General features: G+C 50.5%; 10 protein-coding genes across 10 annotated transcripts; 6 read left to right on the top strand and 4 right to left on the bottom strand.

The window, feature by feature from the left end:
- The first annotated feature begins 1,689 nt into the window (after positions 1 to 1,689).
- On the top strand, positions 1,690 to 4,964 carry J3458_018007 (uncharacterized protein). Its single transcript, XM_007817313.2, has 2 exons — positions 1,690 to 2,531; positions 2,609 to 4,964. Exons 1-2 carry the CDS (start codon positions 1,874 to 1,876, stop codon positions 3,853 to 3,855), a joined length of 1,905 nt encoding a protein of 634 aa, XP_007815504.2. The 5' UTR covers positions 1,690 to 1,873; the 3' UTR covers positions 3,856 to 4,964.
- On the bottom strand, positions 4,217 to 5,293 carry J3458_018006 (uncharacterized protein; the record flags this gene model as incomplete). The annotated part of the gene is made up of 1 exon (XM_066121159.1): positions 4,217 to 5,293. The coding sequence occupies one exon, from the start codon at positions 5,291 to 5,293 to the stop codon at positions 4,217 to 4,219; it is 1,077 nt and encodes a 358-aa protein (XP_065973857.1).
- Positions 5,294 to 8,119: 2,826 nt separating this feature from the next.
- J3458_018005 (uncharacterized protein) lies at positions 8,120 to 9,043 on the bottom strand (the record flags this gene model as incomplete). Its single annotated transcript, XM_007817310.2, has 1 exon — positions 8,120 to 9,043. The coding sequence occupies one exon, from the start codon at positions 9,041 to 9,043 to the stop codon at positions 8,120 to 8,122; it is 924 nt and encodes a 307-aa protein (XP_007815501.2).
- Positions 9,044 to 9,284: 241 nt separating this feature from the next.
- On the bottom strand, positions 9,285 to 9,836 carry J3458_018004 (uncharacterized protein; the record flags this gene model as incomplete). The annotated part of the gene is made up of 1 exon (XM_066121158.1): positions 9,285 to 9,836. One exon carries the CDS (start codon positions 9,834 to 9,836, stop codon positions 9,285 to 9,287), a length of 552 nt encoding a protein of 183 aa, XP_065973856.1.
- Positions 9,837 to 10,645: 809 nt separating this feature from the next.
- GIT2_3 (glycerophosphoinositol permease) lies at positions 10,646 to 13,341 on the bottom strand. The gene is made up of 5 exons (XM_066121157.1): positions 13,063 to 13,341; positions 12,714 to 13,002; positions 12,522 to 12,656; positions 12,239 to 12,465; positions 10,646 to 12,182 (listed from the first exon to the last, which is right to left on the bottom strand). Exons 1-5 carry the CDS (start codon positions 13,216 to 13,218, stop codon positions 11,499 to 11,501), a joined length of 1,491 nt encoding a protein of 496 aa, XP_065973855.1. The 5' UTR covers positions 13,219 to 13,341; the 3' UTR covers positions 10,646 to 11,498.
- Positions 13,342 to 15,540: 2,199 nt separating this feature from the next.
- Positions 15,541 to 15,723, top strand: J3458_018002 (uncharacterized protein; the record flags this gene model as incomplete). Its single annotated transcript, XM_066121156.1, has 1 exon — positions 15,541 to 15,723. One exon carries the CDS (start codon positions 15,541 to 15,543, stop codon positions 15,721 to 15,723), a length of 183 nt encoding a protein of 60 aa, XP_065973854.1.
- A 41-nt stretch (positions 15,724 to 15,764) lies between these two features.
- J3458_018001 (uncharacterized protein) lies at positions 15,765 to 15,971 on the top strand (the record flags this gene model as incomplete). The annotated part of the gene is made up of 1 exon (XM_066121155.1): positions 15,765 to 15,971. One exon carries the CDS (start codon positions 15,765 to 15,767, stop codon positions 15,969 to 15,971), a length of 207 nt encoding a protein of 68 aa, XP_065973853.1.
- Positions 15,972 to 16,405: 434 nt separating this feature from the next.
- Positions 16,406 to 16,771, top strand: J3458_018000 (uncharacterized protein; the record flags this gene model as incomplete). The annotated part of the gene is made up of 1 exon (XM_066121154.1): positions 16,406 to 16,771. One exon carries the CDS (start codon positions 16,406 to 16,408, stop codon positions 16,769 to 16,771), a length of 366 nt encoding a protein of 121 aa, XP_065973852.1.
- A 745-nt stretch (positions 16,772 to 17,516) lies between these two features.
- On the top strand, positions 17,517 to 18,146 carry J3458_017999 (uncharacterized protein; the record flags this gene model as incomplete). The annotated part of the gene is made up of 1 exon (XM_007817307.2): positions 17,517 to 18,146. The coding sequence occupies one exon, from the start codon at positions 17,517 to 17,519 to the stop codon at positions 18,144 to 18,146; it is 630 nt and encodes a 209-aa protein (XP_007815498.2).
- Positions 18,147 to 18,197: 51 nt separating this feature from the next.
- J3458_017998 (uncharacterized protein) lies at positions 18,198 to 18,506 on the top strand (the record flags this gene model as incomplete). The annotated part of the gene is made up of 1 exon (XM_066121153.1): positions 18,198 to 18,506. The coding sequence occupies one exon, from the start codon at positions 18,198 to 18,200 to the stop codon at positions 18,504 to 18,506; it is 309 nt and encodes a 102-aa protein (XP_065973851.1).
- Between the last annotated feature and the right edge of the window lie 1,555 nt (positions 18,507 to 20,061).

Raw genomic sequence — 20,061 nt, 5'->3', positions numbered from 1 at the left:
AATAAAGGACCTTCCTCCCGAGTTGTTCGTGAAAGCTGCACGGCTGCGGGTTGCCGTCCCGTTTTCTCTCGCCAAGGTTCTTAGCAGCTCTGGGTACCTTGCTCGCGACCGCAATTCCAGCATTGTATTGACGGGCGGAAATATTGCGGTTCGCCCAATTCCGGACTGGGAATTCTCGCACCCGGACTTGAGGGCGCTGTTCGTGGTTTGGCTCTTGATATGGCACCGATTCGTGCAAATCTCGTCGCTCCTGGAGTTGTTGACACCGGGATATTGGGTAACGACAAAGTGAGACGTGACCTGGCGGAAAAGATGGCAGCTACTACGCCCACGCAGAAGATTGGACAGGTGGAAGATGTCGTCGAGGCATATTTGTGGCTCCTAAAGGACGGCAACGCAACGGGAGCGATTGCAAGAACTGAGAGCGGGAATAATCTTGTATAAAGCGGTTGTATCGTAACTTGCTTCGTGGAAATCACCATTTTCACACATGACTGAGCGATTCAAGTGACCGTAGACGCACATTCACATTTCGTCGCTTTCTCCATACTTTGTGCATGGCGAGAATGGTTGATTGCCGGAGCACTTGGAATTCTGAATTGGGTCCGGAGGCAGCGGTAGATAATACCTAGATCCTGGCTATCCCAACTCTGCGCAAAAGATCCGAATGTCACTTTCATTTCAAAATCGGCATTAATACCTGGCACCATACATCCAGCCTCTGAGCACCGGCGGGAGGAGGCGAGGCGTCAACAAGTAATGTGTGTACAACACTCTGCACCAACGGGCATGGGGCTTACGACACCGAAAAAGCTATTTTTCAAGACAGGACCCAGCGCCATAGCTTTTGATTTGCTAGCTGGCCATCGTTTTAGAAGGCTGGGTCAACGGTAGCAGCCCTTAGGAGTTGGCCCTTGGGAGTTGCTCGGCTATGGCCACAGGATGGTTGCACGTAAATATGAGTCTGTTCCTGGCGACGTGGAAATAGTGGAGTGGACGAGTCGTTGATGCCGATGGACACATTTCTTCCCCTTGAATATTTTCTTTTTCTCCTGTGACGATCCCCCGCGGCTTTAGATGACAGACATGTCGCCCCCGAGGCCTTGTGTCATACTTGCGACCGCGCGGTGCGACAACCCCCCCCAACAGTCCATGTTAAATGGCCGACGACACAATGCCAGTGCGTAGAATTGGCCACGGCTTTTTGCATTCGAGTGTAACAGTTACATGTCTCATCTCAATCGAATATACAAAACACATGAAAGCTCAAGCAAGCAAACCGCCTTTGGTACGACCCACGAATGCTGCTGCCCAACGTCCGCCACTTTTGCAGCCCAAGACTCGACACGCTGATAACTATCAGTACGATTCGCCAATACAATGGAGGGGGAATGGTGCGGGCGCAAAGATGCCGGTAGTGTTTTAGGTAACCCAGTTGCTTCTGCCGCCGTATGTCTGTCCACTAGTACCGACCGTACGGAGTAGTTGATTTCAGTTGCCGCCTACAAATATTGACACTGTGCGGCCCAAGGCTGGAAAGGTTTCTTATTGAATCATAGGTCGAACGCTGGCGTACGTGGTGCGGTTAATTGTCCGTCTGTGGCTCAGTGGCGGCGTCACTGATTCGCAAAACATCAGATATCTGGTGATGCATCCAAGACTTTCAAGACCCCGCATTTGGATCCCGATGGCTGGCCAACGTAGCACAGAGATGCCAAAAGGAGGCACATGCATTCAATGTCGGATGGTCCAGAGCAGTCTTCGCATGGAATACATATACGTGGCCCTCACCTCTACGGCAAGCTACTGGAGACGTTCCTGAAAGCTGAGCCTTGAAAGCAACTTGTGCGACGCCAAGAGGAGCAATTCAAGAATGGCTACAGCAGCAGTCCTCGGAAGGGCACCGACGGTGCATTCTCTGCCTGGCACTTCGAATATTCCCGTCACTGAATTTCCAGCCCCGGAAGCTGTTGGAGACGTGGACCCCTTGGTGGAAGCTGAGAAGATCATACGTCTTCTCAATGATAGCTTTAGTGATCCAACTTTCCAGGCTACGCAAAATCTCTTTGCGAAACAGGGATACTGGCGAGACCATTTAATCTTGTCATGGAACTTCAGAACCGTTCAAGGCCCTGCTCAGATTGGAGAGTTTCTTAGAGAATGCGCACAATCGAGAGACGGATTCCGGATCAAGAACATCACAATTGATAAGGAAGGGCCGGTTCGTCAGCCCTCCGTGTCCCCGCTCGATGGTGAAGGCAAAGTCTATGGCATCACCGCATTCTTGTCCGTTGAAACAGTGTTGGGGACCGGAGAAGGATTCATTCGGTTGGCCCAGGAAGGTGGCAAATGGAAGATATTCACTATCTATACCAGTCTCCGGTCATTGAAAGGCCACTCTGAAAACACCTTTTCGGGTCGCCCGCGTGGTGTCAATCACGGCGAACAGCCTGGGAGGCGGAACTGGGCAGACAAACGGGCCTCGGCTGTCGCCTACGACGACGGGAGTGAGCCGGCCGTGATAATCATTGGTAAGTGACTCTTAAAACTAGCACATAATCCCTGTTCCAGGCAACCACTTCGGCTTTTGCTGACCAGAGGTCATCAGGTGCTGGCCAAGCTGGTTTGACGGCGGCAGCCAGACTCAAGGCACAAGGCGTCAATGCTCTGATTATCGACCGTAATGACCGAGTGGGCGACAATTGGAGACAGCGTTATCATCATTTAGTCCTACATGATCCAGTATGGTACGATCATATGCCTTACTTGAACTTCCCTCCGCAGTGGCCCATCTTTTCACCAAAGGATAAGTTGGCTCAGTGGTTCGAAGCCTACGCTAATATCATGGAACTGAACGTATGGATGAAGACTAAATTGACCGAAACATCTTGGGATGAGACCAAGAAATGCTGGACTGTCTGCGTCGAGCGCACAACGGATGATGGCTCTACTGAGCGACGCACCTTTCATCCACGTCACATTATCCAAGCCACGGGTCACTCTGGAAAGAAGAATCAACCAACGATCAAAGGGGCAGAGACTTTTAAGGGCGATTTGATTTGCCATTCTTCCGAATTCTCGGGAGCTCAAGAAGGGAGACAGGGCAAGACTGCCGTAGTAGTTGGCAGCTGCAACTCCGCCCTCGACATTGCCCAGGATTTTGCCGAAAAAGGCTACGACGTCACGGTTGTGCAGAGATCTAGCACACATGTTGTTTCGTCATATGCTGTCACTGATATCGCCTTTAAAGGGCTTTATTCAGAAGGTGGCCCCCCGGTTGAGGATGCCGACTTGATTATTCAAAGCATGCCCAACAGCGTGCTGAAGGCAATCCAGGTCAAGGTTGCCGAGCTTCAACGTAACCATGATAAGGACATGCTTCAAGGGCTGGCAAAGGCCGGCTTCAAGGTCGACAACGGACCTGATGAGTCTGGTCTGTTCTTCAAGTATTTTCAAAGAGGCGGAGGATATTACATTGATGTCGGGGCGTCAAAACTGATTATAGATGGCAAGATTAAAGTCAAACAGGGTCTAGAGGTTGCTGAGATTCTTCCAGATGGCCTTCGGTTCAGCGACCAGTCGGAGCTCAAGGCTGACGAGATTGTTCTGGCCACGGGCTTTCAAAGCATGAAGTCTCATACCAGGCAGATATTCGGTGATGGCGTTGCGGATAAAGTGGAAGAGGTCTGGGGGTTCAATGAGGAAGGCGAATGGCGCACCATCTGGCAACGCAGTGGCCATCCTGGACTCTGGTTTCATGGCGGCAATCTAGGTCTCTGCCGTTATTACTCTCGGCTCCTGGCTCTCCAGATCAAGGGTATGGAGGAAAATCTTTACAACTATGACGAGAACTAGCTTGTAGGAAATTCGAAGGCACGATGTGGACTGTTCCTGTAACCCTGGTTCATACCGTCTGTGGTCTCGAAATCCAATGGGCCACCAGACGTCAACTGGTGTTTGACGTCAAGCTGTACAGCATCTTGATGCCGTTACGCACAGCTGGGCATATCACAGATCACCAGCGTGCGCCCCAACCCGCTCTAGACTTTTCAATAATTCGGTGTTGTTTCATCCAAGATACATATGTCGGCACTTGAAGCCGCAAGAAAGAAGGAGTTGATGTGCTAATATTTCACCAGAGTGCAATGCAAATGGCATGGGGTCTTATTGATTCTGTGATTTACCTACGATGCCTGTAAACAGAAATTCGTGCTATCTATCCATATCGCACCAGTACATGCCATAGTAGCTTAAGCTCTTGCAAAACCTCGGAATATGTTCCTCTATCTGCCCACGCGTGCGGGTTTCTGGTAAGATGTTGAACAGTCAGCCCTATCGCCGCTGTGTCCACAATGCCGTCCTTGTTAACGCGCTTAGCAAGGGATGGCATTTTGGGTCCTCTGAAGTCCAATGGCACCGACTGCACATCCAACTTGAAGCCTTGATAATATTGCACCGGAAACTTGTATTTGCGGCCTATGCCTTCCAAGCAGCGCCCTATCCCGGTGCTCCTAAAGCCACCATCTACGACCAAGGTGTCAACATCACGAGCTAGGCGAATGTCTCCATGAATCTGTGCCTCGATAATGTGATCAAGATTGCGACTTGGAGAAGCAGAGCGTGTGTCGGCAGCTCCATATAAATTGCACAAACGATCAACGACTTGAGGTGGGCGAATACCAGACATCCCGAGCATGAAGTCTCTTGTGAAGGACTCTTCGAGTAAGGCCTGGAGAATAGGTGCGAACAGGTCTAATGTCCCTCTGAGCTTGGGGGCGTCCTGTGAACCGCCAGATGTAAATGCCGACTTTTTTGAGACGGCTGGCTTGAGAAGAAAATAGCAAGATCCAAATCTAGGAGCCGGACCGTCAACAGAGTTGGCCAAGTCCAGCGCTCCATACTTTGGTCTATGCGCCAGACTAACACGATGATCGCTGTAGGCGTCTTCAAAGAGACTGTTCTCCCACTGGTCACGAGGACTGCCTCGAAAGGCCGCAACAAGGCCGCTGGAAATGCCTGTTTCGAACTGGTTGCGGTAAACGCCATCCTCCAGGAGTGCGGATGCCACCGTGCCGTCGCCAACAGACTGGTCGGTCTGGATGAGCGCGAGTGCGGACTTCTTTCCCAGCTGATGCAACTTGAAATATTCGATATTGGACATGCGAGCTATTTGTGCAATAGCGGCTTTTGCATCAGATTCAAGAGTTTTGGCCTGGCGTCTCATGCTGGCTAGGGCTGCCTGCTGGCATGGCAGTAAATTTGCCTCGGCTTCAGTGTTTTGATCCTGATCCATTGTTTGTCGATTCACGGTACAAGCAATAAGGTCTATGGGATCACGCAATAAATACAGCGAAATTCCGGTACAACGTTTAAAGCAGAATTTGTTGGCAATTTTGATTGTGTCTAGTGAACTCTGCTCTTCGAGTGACTCACCCGGTGGCTGACACGACTATCCTAAGCACATTACCACCAAAACAAAAATTCCATCACACTAACATCGAGCTAACCATGCAGGTCCATACATAAGCAGCGTTTGTGTGTGTGTGTGTATCTTAATGCCTCGTGCTAATGCCGTACAGCCAATGTTGAAAGTTTTCCAACACTATACGGCATACTCCTCACGCACGATGCCACGACTTGAAAATGATTCATGTTCACCAGGAAAATAGTACCCATCAATGGAAGTCGTTGAGTATCTCCAATATTGAGCTTACAAGTGTGCCCTTCTCTCCATGACTGCCCTCCGTATATGTAGAACTTGGAAAAAGGACTCGCATATTGGACCATGTGGACGACTACATGATCCCTCAATGAAAAAAACACACAGAATATTTTTTTTCGGGCAGTCTGCTTAGACGCATTACATTGGCTCAACACTTTAAGCAGCATACACTTGATGTCATCTGCTAATCATTGATGCAGTTCTGCAATTACCAGCCTTTATATAAGGTTTTCTTTTTTATTTTTTTTATTTTTTTCAAAAAGAAATAATGAGACTGCCAAATTTAAATCAATCCATTCAAACTGGCGTGCTGCCGTATTAAAGGTACAATAGAAAGAAATAATGTTGTTTAACGAACATAATATAATCGTTCTTCCACATCGATAAACATGGTGTGATTCACATGATGGTTTGTTTCATCCACGACTATTTGTCCATACTCGAGCCGCAACGGATCGGAATGACCTTGATCAACCCAACCTTAATCACCCACGCTCGACAAACGTAGCATCTGCTGCACTGGCGGCAGAAAGCAATCAAGCCCAGTTTATACCGAGGCAAATCAGACGACATAGGCGCCAAGGGCCAAGAGAGCAGCCAAGCCGGCCCCAGGGGCGACAGTATTCGGTGCAGCACCGGCCTTCTTGGCAGTCGTTGACGCAGCTGCAGAAGAAGCTGTAACGCGTCTGCTAGTACTCTGGGTCCTGTGTACACTCATCTTTAGTAGTTATATCGGTGCAAGATAGATATTTCACTCACGTAGCCTGTGCGGTAACTCGCCGAATAGACGAGGAAGACGTCTGTGTCGCAGTCGAGCTCCGGCTGGTAGTGGCAGTGGTAGTCGTGGTGCAGTAAACACTAACGGCAGACGCAGCCACAAGAACGGCAGCGAACTTCATTTCAATGATAAAAGAAGGCTGTTTAGCGGTTACTCTAGTAGTACAAGGCGAATGCAGCTTCTGAAAATTGGTAGCTGTAGGCGTGTGTGCTTGACAGAGAGTGCAAACGATGGTCGTCGGGATATCTGGCGGAATTTATAATCACCTTCCATCTTTCAAAATGCGCTTCACCGTGCATGTATTGTATGTTGAATTCTGGAACAAAGATAGTGTGGTCCCCGTAATTTTCTCTATTGTATGCGGGTTTACAACTTCGCATGATGGGCTCGAGCTATACGATTCACGGACCACATGGAAGAAGCCCGACCAAGGCGGAGTAATATCAGCCACCACCACTCTTGATGAGCATCTGCGCAACCAGTGGTTGGTAACTGAGTGTTCTAGCAATTCCTCTTGTTATTCGCCAAGTCATTATTCTTTGCAGTCTCCAACGTTTTCTGTCAACTCCAAATTATGCCACCTAGGGAAATGCCCAAGTCGTGAATAATAAGCCGTGCTACACAAGGGGCCTGTGTCACACTTCTGTTTCACCTACTGTAGAGTCTCTCTATCGTTAGTATGGGATTCTATCCCTACACATTCGGACAGTTGCCGAAAGACGCCGTATAGCTTCGTGAAATTGGAGCAACCCAGGTCGTGCCCTAGCTTCGGGCACTCCTTGGGCGGCATGCTTGCAAAGCCAAGGCATACTCTACACACTATGACACCGTGACAAAAGTTCTCAAGTCAGTCAAAACCTGGTGATTGGCTTGGTTAGTTGGCTGAACAGTCAACAATATTATCCACCAGCCTGTGGCTGTATACAACCATCCGGCGCATCCAAGACAGATCATCGGGAACCTGGCCATCGTGGCGTCAATACACCTCACGTATGAGCCTCCTCTGTTTCCCAAGTTCTGCCGTGGGTGAAAACTCTTTGGTAATTGTTTTTCAGTCGTCCAGGCAATACATACCCCGACCGCAACACGACGCACCACGGGCATTACAACCAGTACCTGCCGCGTAAAATGCTTGATATTCCCCTTTTTGCCAAAGGGGGTCAATATTCCAGAGATCGATCATCTTCCGGGGTTCGCGTCATGATATTGATACAAAATTTGCGGTATCCCGATCACGTACAGCAGTGTGTCTGTATATCAGTCACTAGTACTACTGAGATACAAAGAACGAAATCAACGACCTCAGATCCGAAATGATCACTTCAGAACGTCTTTTCAGTTAGGTTGCATTTCGTCCTGATTATTGCTATCAGATCAAGAGATTCATTTACATGCGATGCAAGTCTTTGCGGGAGCTCTCAAATCTTCCCGTACTGTAAGGAGTCATTCTTGTCCAATAATATGACACTTTTACCAACATCGACTGTCGACACCACCCACCACGAGCCTCTTTACCCGGTAGGCTATTCTATGCGAAACGTTGAGCCTTCAATAATAGACAAGCACTCAGCACCGGCCAATCCACTCAGTTCGAGACAGACGACCCCCCAAATTCGTTGTTAATATGATTTCGGCAGCCCCAAGACTCGTTGTCCAATATAGTTACATATCATTTCCTTCGTTACGGGAGCAATTCTGGGGATCAAAACCTCCCTCAGATACCGTTCCACATGATACTCTTTGGCGTATCCCATGCCGCCATGACACATGACGGCTCTCTCGCATACCTTGAAGGCTGCTTCAGCAGCAAGGTATTTTCCAGCATTGGCATATTCTCCGCTTTCGTACCCTTCGTCGTACATCCTGGCTGCTTGGGCAAGCATGAGTCGAGCTGCTTCCAGATTCATCCAGCTGTCAGCCAGAGGGTCCTGTATTGCTTGGTTTTGTCCTATTGGCCTGCCAAACACAACCCGCTCATTTGAGTAGGTTGCAGCTCTGCGCAATGCAGCGTAGCCCAAGCCTAACGCGTCGCAGCCGATGAGGATGCGTTCCGCATTCATACCATGCATAATCAATCTGAAACCATAGCCCTCATCGCCAATTCTATCTCTAGCAGGAACCTTCCAACCGTCGAAAAAGACGGCATTGCTATCAATAGCTCCGTGACCCATCTTCTCAATCTCAGCGATCTGGATTGGCAAGTTGTCGTTGAGGTCAGTGTAGAAAAGTGACAGCCCTTCAGAAGACTTCTTGACCCGACTGATCGGAGTGGTTCGAGCCAAAATAAGAATCTTTTGCGCGGTTTGAGCGGTAGTTATCCATATCTTCTGTCCCGAGAGTGCATAATGGTTCCCGTTGCGCACTGCCTTTGCTTGTAGTTTCAACGTGTCAAGTCCGGTGTCTGGCTCCGTCACGGCAAAGCAGGCTCGCCCTCGCCCAGCCATGAGCGGTTCGAGAAATCTCTTCTTCTGCTGCTCTGTGCCAAATTTGGCAACCGGCTCGAGACCAAAAATGTTGATGTGGACAGCAGATGCCGCCTGCATTCCGCCTTTATGCTGGCTTCGGCGAGGCCGAGACCTAACCCGCCATACTTGTCGGGTCGGCAAATACCTAGCCATCCTCCTTTGGCGAGGTCTTGGTAAAAGTCGGCAGGGAACTCTTTACTTTGTTCCCTTGCTAGCCAGTACTCGTCTGGGTACTTTTGGCAGATCTTCCCGATGGCTTCTCTTACAGCCTTCTGGGATTCCGTAAGGTCGGGAGTGTATGTTTGTAAATTCTGTGGCTCTAGCCGCGGCACTGAATGGTCTGAAAGCCAGCAGTTGGGGTCTTGCTCGCCTGAAGAGGAGACGGGGTCCTTGGGTTGAACACTGCATTGATGCCACGGTCAGAAGGGGCGCATATTTCGAATAGCACCAGCGAGATGTCTTGCATTCCTGAGACTTGAGCTGGCTCACTGCAGCTTTCAGATCGGATATTGATGTACTCTTCTGCATTTGATGTCTGATTGTGTTGCTTGCGGTTCAGGGGACCGTCCAAGACCCGAAGGGCCGGACGGCAACACGGGGAAGCCTGGGGTTCCTGAGCCGAAATATCCGACCCCATGATGGCCGGCATAAAGCAGATTCCAGAGGGGTTTTGGAGACACCGCAGCTTGATTTTCTGGTACTGCACTTTTTGGCACCGCTCTTGATGCTCGTATTTTGGCGTATTAAAGGTATACATACTGTGTACCGAAACTGTTCGTTTGAAGCCATGGCTGTAGAACGACTGGCAAGACTGGGCCATGCAAGGAGATTTGCGCATCAGAAATTTTCTTTTAAACCGAGATGGCACCATCGACAAAACTTTGCATACTCAAGCACCAGTGGACCTCTATCTGGAATTAAGGTGGTTGATCTGAGCAGGGTTCTGGCGGTGAGTTTTCTGACAACATCAGATGATAGCAGCCAAGTCTGACGAGAAGCGGTTTCGTGCTCAAGTGCCCATTTTGCACCCAGATTTTGGCCGACTATGGAGCGGACGTGATCAAAATCGAGCAACATTCCATAGGCGTAATTTGTCTTCTTCCCTTCGTCCAGCCACAGGTAGTAAAATATTGACCATTTCTTCCAGGACGACACCCGCCGATGGCGCACACACGGAGAGGACGACATGTAGCAGGCAGGAGATAAACAATCCTCGGCCTATTTTGCAACAATCAATCGCAACAAAAGATCCCTCACTCTGAATCTCAAGCGCTCAGAAGCTCGAGATATCTTGCTGGGCCTTGTCCGGCACGCTGACGTCGTGTGAGTCAAGCTGTGGCACCGTCCGCTGTGAAGGCACACGTACACTGACGATTGTACATAGCATCGATCATTTTGTTCCGGGGAAGCTCGATGAGCTTCGAATTGGCTTTGAAGATGTGAAGCGCGTAAAACCCGACATAATCCATGCCAGCATCTCGGGTGCGCTCGTACTCATATTCTGCATGCCAAATTTGCTAACAAAGACATAGGGCATGGTGCGACAGGCCCCTACTCCAAACGGGCTGGCTACGACGTTATTGCTGCCGCAGAGGCAGGCCTGCTTCACATAACGGGCGAACCTGAAGGTAGACCAATGAAGCCAGGTGTAGGTCTCACGAATACGTGTACAGGATTGTATCTCCATGGAGCAATCCTGGCGGCACCGAGGTCGCGCGATGTGACGGGACAAGGCCAACAAGTTGATCCTTCACTTTTTGAAGCTCAAGTTTCTCTTTTGGCTAATGTAGCAATGTCCTGGCTGAACGTTGGACCAGAGGCTCGGAGATGGGGAACCGCACACCCAAGCATTGTCCCTTATGATTGCTTCAAAACAGCAGACTCCTACTTTGTGGTTGGCGCTGTTAATGATCGCCAATTTGGATCGCTATGTCGTCTTCTGCATCTTGAAGACTTGGTAAAAGACAAAAGATTCATTGACAATGGGTCAAGAGTGAAAAATAGGCAGATTCTTGGGGACATTCTTAACGCGACATTTCCTGAGCGGAATACTGCCGAGTGGATGACACGATTGAAGGCAGTGGCATGCCTTGTGGTCCCATCAACACAATGGAGAAGGTGTTTTCTCATCCGCAAACAATTGCAAGAGACATGATACAGACAGTGCTGGATGAGTCGGCCAAGTCTGGAAAGTGCAAGTATTGGGTGCGTACATAGATCTATCGTCGGCCAAACCGCTTTCAAGCTAATCAGGCTGTAACACAAGAATCCCTGTCAAATTTAGTAAAGACCAGCCATCTATTCGCTCAAGGGGCCCCCAATTGGGTGAACACACAGAGGCGGTGCTCATGGAGATTGGATTCACTCAAGATGATATCTTACGACTTCGAAGGGATGGTGTTGTCTAGTGAGCAATGAAGATTGTGCAAAAAAGGATACAATTGAATTCATAATTCAAAGGTCCTATCGAAAACCTAGCGTACACGGCTTTTTCTAGGCGTGGTCATTGCCAGCCAGCCCGCACAGCATACGTCTAGTCCGTTTTTTGAACGGCTTCTGGCTTCTCGCCTGTTGACATTTCAGTGTCTTTGGAATCGAAACCAAGCTGCCGTGTATCCCAGCCCTGGCTCTCTAGATAGTCTCGGAATCGAATGTCTTCATCTGCAATTGTATCCTGACCAATGTTGGGCATGAAGAAGAAAGCGATGACCGCGGACAGGACGGAGAGACTTGATGCGACCCAGAAAGGGTACTGCGCAGACTGAACTTTGTTGCCACCAGCGGCCTGAATGTAAGGAAAGACCCAAGTTCCGATGAAAGCACCGATTTTTCCCACCGCGGCAGCAATACCATAGTACCTGCCACGCACACCGGTTGCGCAGGTTTTGGCGGCTAGCAAGCCAATGTTATTGCCGGGGCCTAATTCACCAAGTGACAGGAAGATGCCATAGACAATTGCAAAGGGGGCGATCTTGTTAGAGATTTGTCCGTAGACACCAGCCATGATGTACCCAACGATTGACTGGGTGCCCACTCCAAGAATCAGAGTGTATTTGGGTCCCAATTTATCACTAACAAAGGAGCCGATGATGGAACCAGGAAGGTAAAACATGTTGATGACGGTGTTCCACCCAAATATCGTAGTCAACGGTGCTTGGTCGTCGTATATACCGCTCAGAATCGACGACGAGTAGATGCCAAAAGCATAGACGGAGAACTGCGACAAGGTTTAGCTGAGAAGACGGTGGAATTATGCATAGCAGGAGCACCAACATTGTACAGAAACCAGATCAGACTGACACACAGCAAGCGAAACCAGTAAAACTTGAGCACAAGAACGTATGGTGTTTGCTTACGCATGGCTTCTTTGGTGAACTCCTCGGGCTCCTTTAATCGCATACGAAGCACGAGCAAGACCAAGGGGAAGGCGACACCGATTCCCAGACTTGTTCTCCAGATGGCACTGTAGTTTGTGTTGTGAGCAGCCGCTGCGATGACATCTGGCGAAAAGTTAGTCCATCAATAGCAGAGCACGCACGACTGGGCCAAGACTAACAGGGCAAGAAAGCGCCAAAGACGAAACCACAGTTGATCATGGTATTGGTGAAGAGGATGAACCACCTGTGTCTTGTGCCCTTTTTAAGATCACCCGTTGACTCGGCACATCCGACACTACCAGCAGGATATTCACCTGAGACGGTAGTTAGCTCAACACTCTGATCAGGAGCCGTGCTCTTCTTCTGCATACCTCCGATGCCAATTCCTACGAAGAAACGCCACGCGGCCAGCATATTGAACATGCCAATCGTGTCGCCCCGGTAATATGACGCCGCAGCCAGGGCTGTAAAGATGATGAGAATAACAGTAGATACGACGAGCGAGTTTGAGCGAGACCAGCGGTCGGAAAGGAAGCCAAATAACAGCTGGCCAACGACGGTGCCAGCAAACGCAATGTCAGCAACATACTTGGAGGCTTGTGAGTCCTTGTACAACGAGCCATACTGGATTCCCAACACGGTGTTCACCGACCCAATGACCTGTTGATGGAATTAGCATGCGAGCAAGAATTCTCTCGGACGCGAATTCCCTCCACTGACATTATTGATGTAACCGTCTGAAAACAGACCAGCGCCACAAGCAAAAACAGGTAGAGCGGCTTGCCAGAAGGTCTTATGCTGCACTTCAGTGGGCTCATTCGACTCTTGCACCTTGACATCACGGGCCTCGGCCTCCCTGGCTATTTCCGCACTCATCTTTCGACTGCCGGAGACTTGGGACGGGACCAGGGTGTGATTGTTCTTCTTCCGCCTTGTGAATCGCGAGATGAGGTAGCACCGTGCTAGTCCGACTTGCTTTGCGTTGCCCCAGGATTCAGCGGTTAAAGACTGAAGAATTTCAGGAAAAAAAAAAAAGACGGGGGAAATCAGTACGTATATATTACGGACGTCGTGCAGCGTGCTCTTGGCAATGATCTCACCCCATTGACCCACTGCAACTGGCCAAGCTTGGCTTCCTGCATGCAATTGACGAATGGACCAGAGGCTGTGACAAGGGCCACACAATAAGACATCGGTGATGATGCCGGAAAACAGGTCTTGGGTGGAGCGGAATGGCACGGAGTGACGAAACGACTCTGAACATCCTTGTCTACATATCGGGGCGGGTTACCACAGAGGCGCCGATACAAGACGCTCGGATAGATGAGGCTGTAAGCTTAAATCCAAATCGTCGGTTCCGGGGGGGCTGTGTTGTGTATTAATTGGTAAGTAACGGAGCGTCACGTCGACCAAACTCTCTGACCAAGACATGGGCTCTTATGAGGCCCCGAGCGGCAGACGACAGGTTATGAAAACTTGCACATGTGCCTTGGGAAGCGGCCCGGGGGCAAATCAACCAATTGGCATTGCTGTACGGCCACGAGCATTCAATGACACCACGGATTGCCGCCCGGGTTGTCAGTGGATATTCCCTCGACAAGATTCAGGAGTAAACAAACTCTGGGCAACCCAAGCTCGGCAGGCAGGCCACCAACGGTAAAATAGTAAAGTACTACCAGTGCATGTACAACCACATAATACATGATCTCCTCAGCCAACCACGGATCCCTGCTCCCCAGACAAAAGACAGGCGTGGTTTGAAAATTTAATGATCCACACCCCATTCGGAGCTGGCCGTTGGCATCCTGCCGTGCGCCCTCGGTTCAAGAGCATTAGGTACAGTAGTTACCTACCTGATGTACTAGTGCTCGGGAAGTCGAGACGAAAGAAGTTGTTACCGTGGACAACGAGAGCCAATCCATGATTAGCCTGCAATCATGTACAAACAATCCCACTGCCCAACGTTCTTGCATCACACTGCGCAACCAGAGAGGAGAAACTGACTCTTGCCATGGGCAAAGCAATATTTTCTGGCGGGTCTTGGCGGATCCTAGGCCAAGAGCAACGGCATGCCTGAAGCAAGCAAACAAAACTCAACCTTGCCAGTCCAGGATCATGGAAGACAAAGGTCACATGGCAAGTTCCCTTTCACGAGCTTTCTGACAAGCGCTTCTCTCGGCGGGAAATGGTTCCACCGCACACGCTCTTCGTGTTTGCGGCGAGGCTACTCGTCTCGTGCCTCGAAGCTATGGAGTAGTTACAGGCCAGCTTGATTGGTCCGGGGCGCTGTTTTGGTCGCTGAGAAGACGACATAGTCGTGTTGTCCGGGCCACTACAAATCGAGAAGCGATGCCTTGGGTGACTATTCACTCTGGCAAACTCAACGGTGTCGGCATGCACCGTGTAGGCGAGTGTCAAGATATTGAAAGAATAAATGAAATCGAAATGGCAGTACCCTTTACAGAAGCTACGAGTCAATGACCATGTACCATGGCGGCTTGTCCCAGCAGTTACTGCGAAGGTATCGACAGTAGTTAAACCTACCCTACATCACTAGCCACGAAACAACAAAAACGCATTCATTCCTATTGCAGCTCATCGCAGAAGCCCTGGAAGCCCTGGTCGTGTCAAGTTATGGCGCTCGCTGTCAATTACAAGACTGGATTCATTAGTGTCCATCTTGAGCAGTGTATCAACTTAAGCTGCGACGAGTAAATACTGACTCTTAGCCTGTTGGTGTGATGACGCTGTCCCTGTGTCTAGTATTTTTAAAGCATGTAAGCCCCCTAGATACGCGCTTTCAATTCGTTAGCTTTCGCATCGCGAGAGCTGACATTCGTCGCGTCACCGCCGTGTCTGGCTTCACCATCATCGTCGTCTTACTTATTAATCTTGACCTGCCCACTTGACGCCGTACCCAGACCGAGCAGCTGCGAATGAAAATTCGTCTAGAACGAATCTGCGGCAACATACACCAAAAGATAAACGCCCGCACAACAATAGGTCTAATGAGAAGCAATGAGTGCCCCAGAGAGGCCAGCTCGAAACCAACGCCATCGAGCGCGACACCAATGAATAAAACCAGCAGCTCGTTTGACTTCCACGCTGCACCTTCACTCACAGTCGCAGATGACACACAAGCCACAGGCGCGACAGAACCGTCATCACCATCAGCCCGCAGGTCAACACACATACACAATGCTTGCCCTTCTCGGGACATGTCATCTGGTTCTGGATCAGGTTTTCTCGGCGCACCGCATCGACTCCCAGCTAGAGGAGATTGCCATGACGCTCAGCAACAACACGTTGCAGCCCTTCTCCGACAATGTCAGAGACCCGGACGAGCCGAATCACCATCGCCAACATACGAGCCGTGTTTGAGCTCAGAAACACGTCGAAGAGTGGCAGCACATGTCTTCATCATGGACAAGGTGGTGGTTTTGTTCACGGGAAGGCCGCCGCAGATCAGTCGCCGTCATGTTTCGACTCCCTTGCCGTTGGATCTCGACGACCAAGAGCTATTTGGCAGCGAGGCTGCCATTGCCGAGTCGGTGCGCTCGCTCGACAAAATGGGTGGAACAGCAAGGGCGGGCTCTACGCGGCGACTTGCCTTCGGTGCCGTTTGCTGATTGCTTTGCTCCGGGACGAGCTCATCGAAATCGCCGTCGGGAACTGGAAAGAGACTTCGACTGAGGCCCTGTTGTATGGTTTGCCCCTTTGCCCCTTGGCTTTTGTATATTTCATATTTCATATTTACTTTTAAATTTTTTTCCCGGGGTGCATATTGACCAGCTGCCAGGCAGTTAAGGCATCGAGAGACGGAGATGGTGGCGAGCTTTCCCGACTCGGCCGTGTATCGCGACGGAGAGTTTGACGATCCTTTGGCTGACATGGAACTTTTGTATGCTCGGCTGCTCATCAAATTAGAGCATCTGCAGAACCTGTTTGTCGTTGAGCGGCTGCTATCGAGGCGTGGCCATCGGGACCGAGGCGAGCTTCTGACGACGAGCTTTGAGCTGGTATCGCGCACGCTACTCTTCTGGACCACAAGGACCGCTTCAGCATGGTCCGGGCAGGCTTTGCCTGGTTGGTGATGGCTTATGCCACTCCTAGTGGTGGAATTCTCTGCATGGAGCTTCTGAAGCCGAGTTTCAGCGGGCGACATGCGCGGAATCCCAAGATTACGCGGTCCAGCATCATTCAACAACTGAGCCTCCTGATTGGGTTTTTGGACTGGATTGGTCCCAATGGTCCGAATGGCGAGCTCTGCGCAAACTGCAGCTCCGTGATCCAACTTGTGCTGGATCACACGTCGAACGCGCCAGAGGATGAACGCTGGCCGCCGGTGCGCTTGGATACAACGCAACTGGACTTTAATTTTGAGCTCTTTGACACGTTTGACTGGCTCAGGCCGGACACGCCATTATGAGAGCTAAAAGTTTCGGGCAGCGGCTTCACGGCGACGGCACGGCAACTAGCTGCGGCGAGCCAGCAAGAGATATTCTGGAAATTTAGCGCACCAGACCCCATAGGAGAGATCAATTGATGAAGCCCTTCTCCAGCGTGCCGCAAGCGCTATTCCTCTGCCTACTCATTCCTTGCGACACGTTGCGCCGGCGGGTTGACGGCCAACCAACCAACCAACCAACCCGTCTTGGAATGCGGCCTACGGTGAGACAAGACGTCTGGTCACCCAACACTCAAAGATGCTAACTAATCCAGACCTGTACCATGCCATGCAGTCAAGTGGAGAGTTTGCCTCGAGGGGTGAGTGGCCCTGGGTCAGATCCAAGCTTACCTCGGCAGATGCCTCCCCTGCTTCTCTGGGGATCATTTGTCAGATTCTGATCTTGCCAATAAACAAACATGCTCGTCATGCCTTTCCAATACACAGCCTAACATCCCCAAGCTGCTTGCTTATTCCCACAACATAGCAGTTGATGCTGTTATAACACCATTACCTGCGCAGGTGCATGAAGGTATCCATGCCCAATGTTGAGTTTGCCAGCCAACCCCGGTAGATTGTTGACAATATAGGTTGCACTGCGGGCGTTCCTCAACGGGTTTGACGACAGGACGCCTCACCTCCAACAAGGTCATCTGCATCCCGTAGCATCACACTCGCGTCAAAGTATAGGCCGCTGTGCAACAGGCGTAGCTAAACGAGTTGGGAAATGGCGGAGCAAAATACCCAAGGTCCCAAGGCTGGTCAAAAAGTAGCCCTCGTCACTGGAGCTGGAGTCGGAGGCATAGGAGGCTCACTCGCCATCGAGCTGCTTTCAGCTGGTTACTTTGTTATCTGCGCTGTGCGACGGCCCTCCAGCGCCAGCGAGCTCTTGAGGCCGGGCATGATGGCCATTGAGCTCGAAGTCTCGTCGACCGATTCCGTATCGGCCGCAGTGAACAAGGTCTCTTCCATCACAAACGACAAGCTCCATGTTCTCATCAACAATGCAGGCTCCGCGACGCACCGGCCGGCTTTGGACCTCGATGTCGATGGTGTCGTGGCCTCCATGTTTGATGTCAACGTCCTGGGCGTCATGCGAATGGTCAAGGGCTTCTCGGACCTTTTGATCAATGCAAGAGGATGCATTGTGAACATTGGTAGCATTGCACCAATCGTGCCGCTGGTCTATTCCTCAGCCTACAATGCCAGCAAAGCAGCACTTCATGCCTATGGTGACTCGCTCCGCATGGAGCTTAAGCCTTTCGGGTACTATGCATTCCGCTGTGATTGTCTTTTTTTTCTGCAGACAGCCTCGCTGACCGGCTGTGATGTAGGGTTGATGTTGTTACCGTTGTGACGGGCGGCGTGAAGAGCAACATAGGCGAGTCACTCAGTCCATGGTTTCTAGATGCGGCAACTAACTCGCCTCTCAGTCCGCGAGGACAGCCCATCTCTCCCCGAGGGCTCGCGGTACCTCCCCCTGCAGAATTCCTGGCTGCACCGAGTGACAATGTCTCAAAAGGGAGCAATGGATACCGATGAGTACGCACGCAAGGTTGTAGGCATGATCCAGAAGAAGAGCAAACCCATTTGGTTCTGGAGCGGAGGTTCCGTCTCTATTGCCTGGTTCATGTATTACTTTGTTCCACGGAGCGTCAGACTTTTCGTAATGGCTAGACGCTTTGGGCTGACTGGGAAGAAGCTTCTTGAACAATAGGGACGACCTAAAAACCATGAATAGCTAGCATTTGCATCCGAAACTTGAGCGTATGAAACATTAATAATGGGGTCCATTTCAAGGCTCTGAAAGCACCAGCAAATCCCTGTTTAGACAGCAGCTGACTTTAAAAGAGGCTTGAGCAACCTTTACTCCCAAGTTGTGAATCGGGACGCGCCACCACCCCGGGTTTGCGTCCCGATGCGGCAATTGCATGTGCATTATTAATTGGCACATTCACCGTCGCGCCTATGCTAATACAAAGGTATAAAAATTGTAAAAAGTATAGAAATGCCTTGAAGGGGTGGGCAATTTCTAAAGCACACCATTGACCATTGAGAATCAGCTTCCCACGACTTCGTTGCTCAATATCTTGTGTGACTTCTCTGAACATTGCCTTTATTGGCACAGCTACCGCGGTTCTTGACATCAATGGCATCAATTTCATCACTGATCCGTTCCTTTCTTCAGCTGGAACGGAGTGGGATCAGGGCATTGTAATACTGAAAATTGCATCTGCTCCTGCTCTGAGCCTGGCACATCTCCCGGTCATAGATGCTGTACTTCTGAGCCACGAAGACCATCCCGATACTCTAGACGGACTTGGTCGTAGGTTGCTCGACGGACGCCGAGTGTTTACTACCCGTGACGGTGCCAACAAACTCGCACCTCGTCCCGGCGTCCATAGACGACAACGTCCAGCATTGGCGGCGTACACTTTAAAGTGACGGCTACTCCTTGTCAGCACTTGCCCGGCGGAGAATGTGTTGGCTTCGTCCTGTCCGGCCCGGCATTGGGCCAAACTAATCGAAAGCCAAATGGCATTTACTTCTCTGGCGACACTGTGTACATGGAAGAGCTCACGGCGGTCAAGGACAAATCCCACATCCGAGTCGCACTGCTGAGCCTTGGAGCAGCATCCGTCCCTGTATCGACCCGCCGCTGCAAATCACCATGGACAGCACAGGATTCGCTGGCTGAAACCAGGGGTGAAAACGCCCATCATCTGATTCCCATCCTTCTTGGGCCCCAAGCTGTAACTTTAATACAGTTGAGCTAGTCATCGTTTCCGCCAGTCTGGTGTGTGTTAGTAGATAGACGCAATATCTTCACGGGGTACTGAACAAATGCACTGAGATGGGAACATCTTTTGTCGTTGATATTCTTAAGCACACTGTTGGATAATGTAGAATCGACTTCATGCTGAAAGCATTTAGAGGCAACCTTGAGCGGGAGGCTTATGGGGACCGGAACCATGAGTGATGCTTCCTAGCTCTACATGTATGACAGAATGTGCGCTGCCTGATTTTCAGATTATATCTCGATGAAATACAACTACATCATTGAGGACGTTGTGAGTCTAGAAGCTGACGACGTGCGACGCACACATGGTAGAAGTGTGAAGGCTGTTGTGACAAATCGAGTCAAAGTCAGAGATTCGCCACGACTCTGGTCCTCATGGTTTCGAAACTCACCAAGATGGAGACCTCTACCGGCTTTCTTGGCCGGGCGAAAGCAGTACCCGTCGTATGTGTTGTGGCTGTTAGTTGGGGGC

This window comes from Metarhizium acridum (genome assembly GCF_019434415.1).
Source record: "Metarhizium acridum strain ARSEF 324 chromosome Unknown scaffold_452, whole genome shotgun sequence".
NCBI classification, from domain to species: Eukaryota; Fungi; Ascomycota; class Sordariomycetes; order Hypocreales; family Clavicipitaceae; genus Metarhizium; species Metarhizium acridum.
Note: the sequence above shows the minus strand (reverse complement) of the source record. Positions and strands in the feature narration are given on the sequence as shown.

What these genes read in the sequence shown, in the direction of transcription:
- GIT2_3 (XM_066121157.1), bottom strand. Translation starts at nt 13,218, where the DNA reads ATGAGTGCGGAAATAGCCAGGGAGGCCGAGGCCCGTGATGTCAAGGTG. An exon ending in CGTAGGAATTGGCATCGGAG is followed by an intron (nt 12,657 to 12,713) that starts GTATGCAGAAGA and finishes CTACCGTCTCAG; the next exon opens with GTGAATATCCTGCTGGTAGT. An exon ending in CTTTGGCGCTTTCTTGCCCT is followed by an intron (nt 12,466 to 12,521) that starts GTTAGTCTTGGC and finishes ACTTTTCGCCAG; the next exon opens with ATGTCATCGCAGCGGCTGCT.
- J3458_018007 (XM_007817313.2), top strand. Translation starts at nt 1,874, where the DNA reads ATGGCTACAGCAGCAGTCCTCGGAAGGGCACCGACGGTGCATTCTCTG. An exon ending in GCCGGCCGTGATAATCATTG is followed by an intron (nt 2,532 to 2,608) that starts GTAAGTGACTCT and finishes AGAGGTCATCAG; the next exon opens with GTGCTGGCCAAGCTGGTTTG.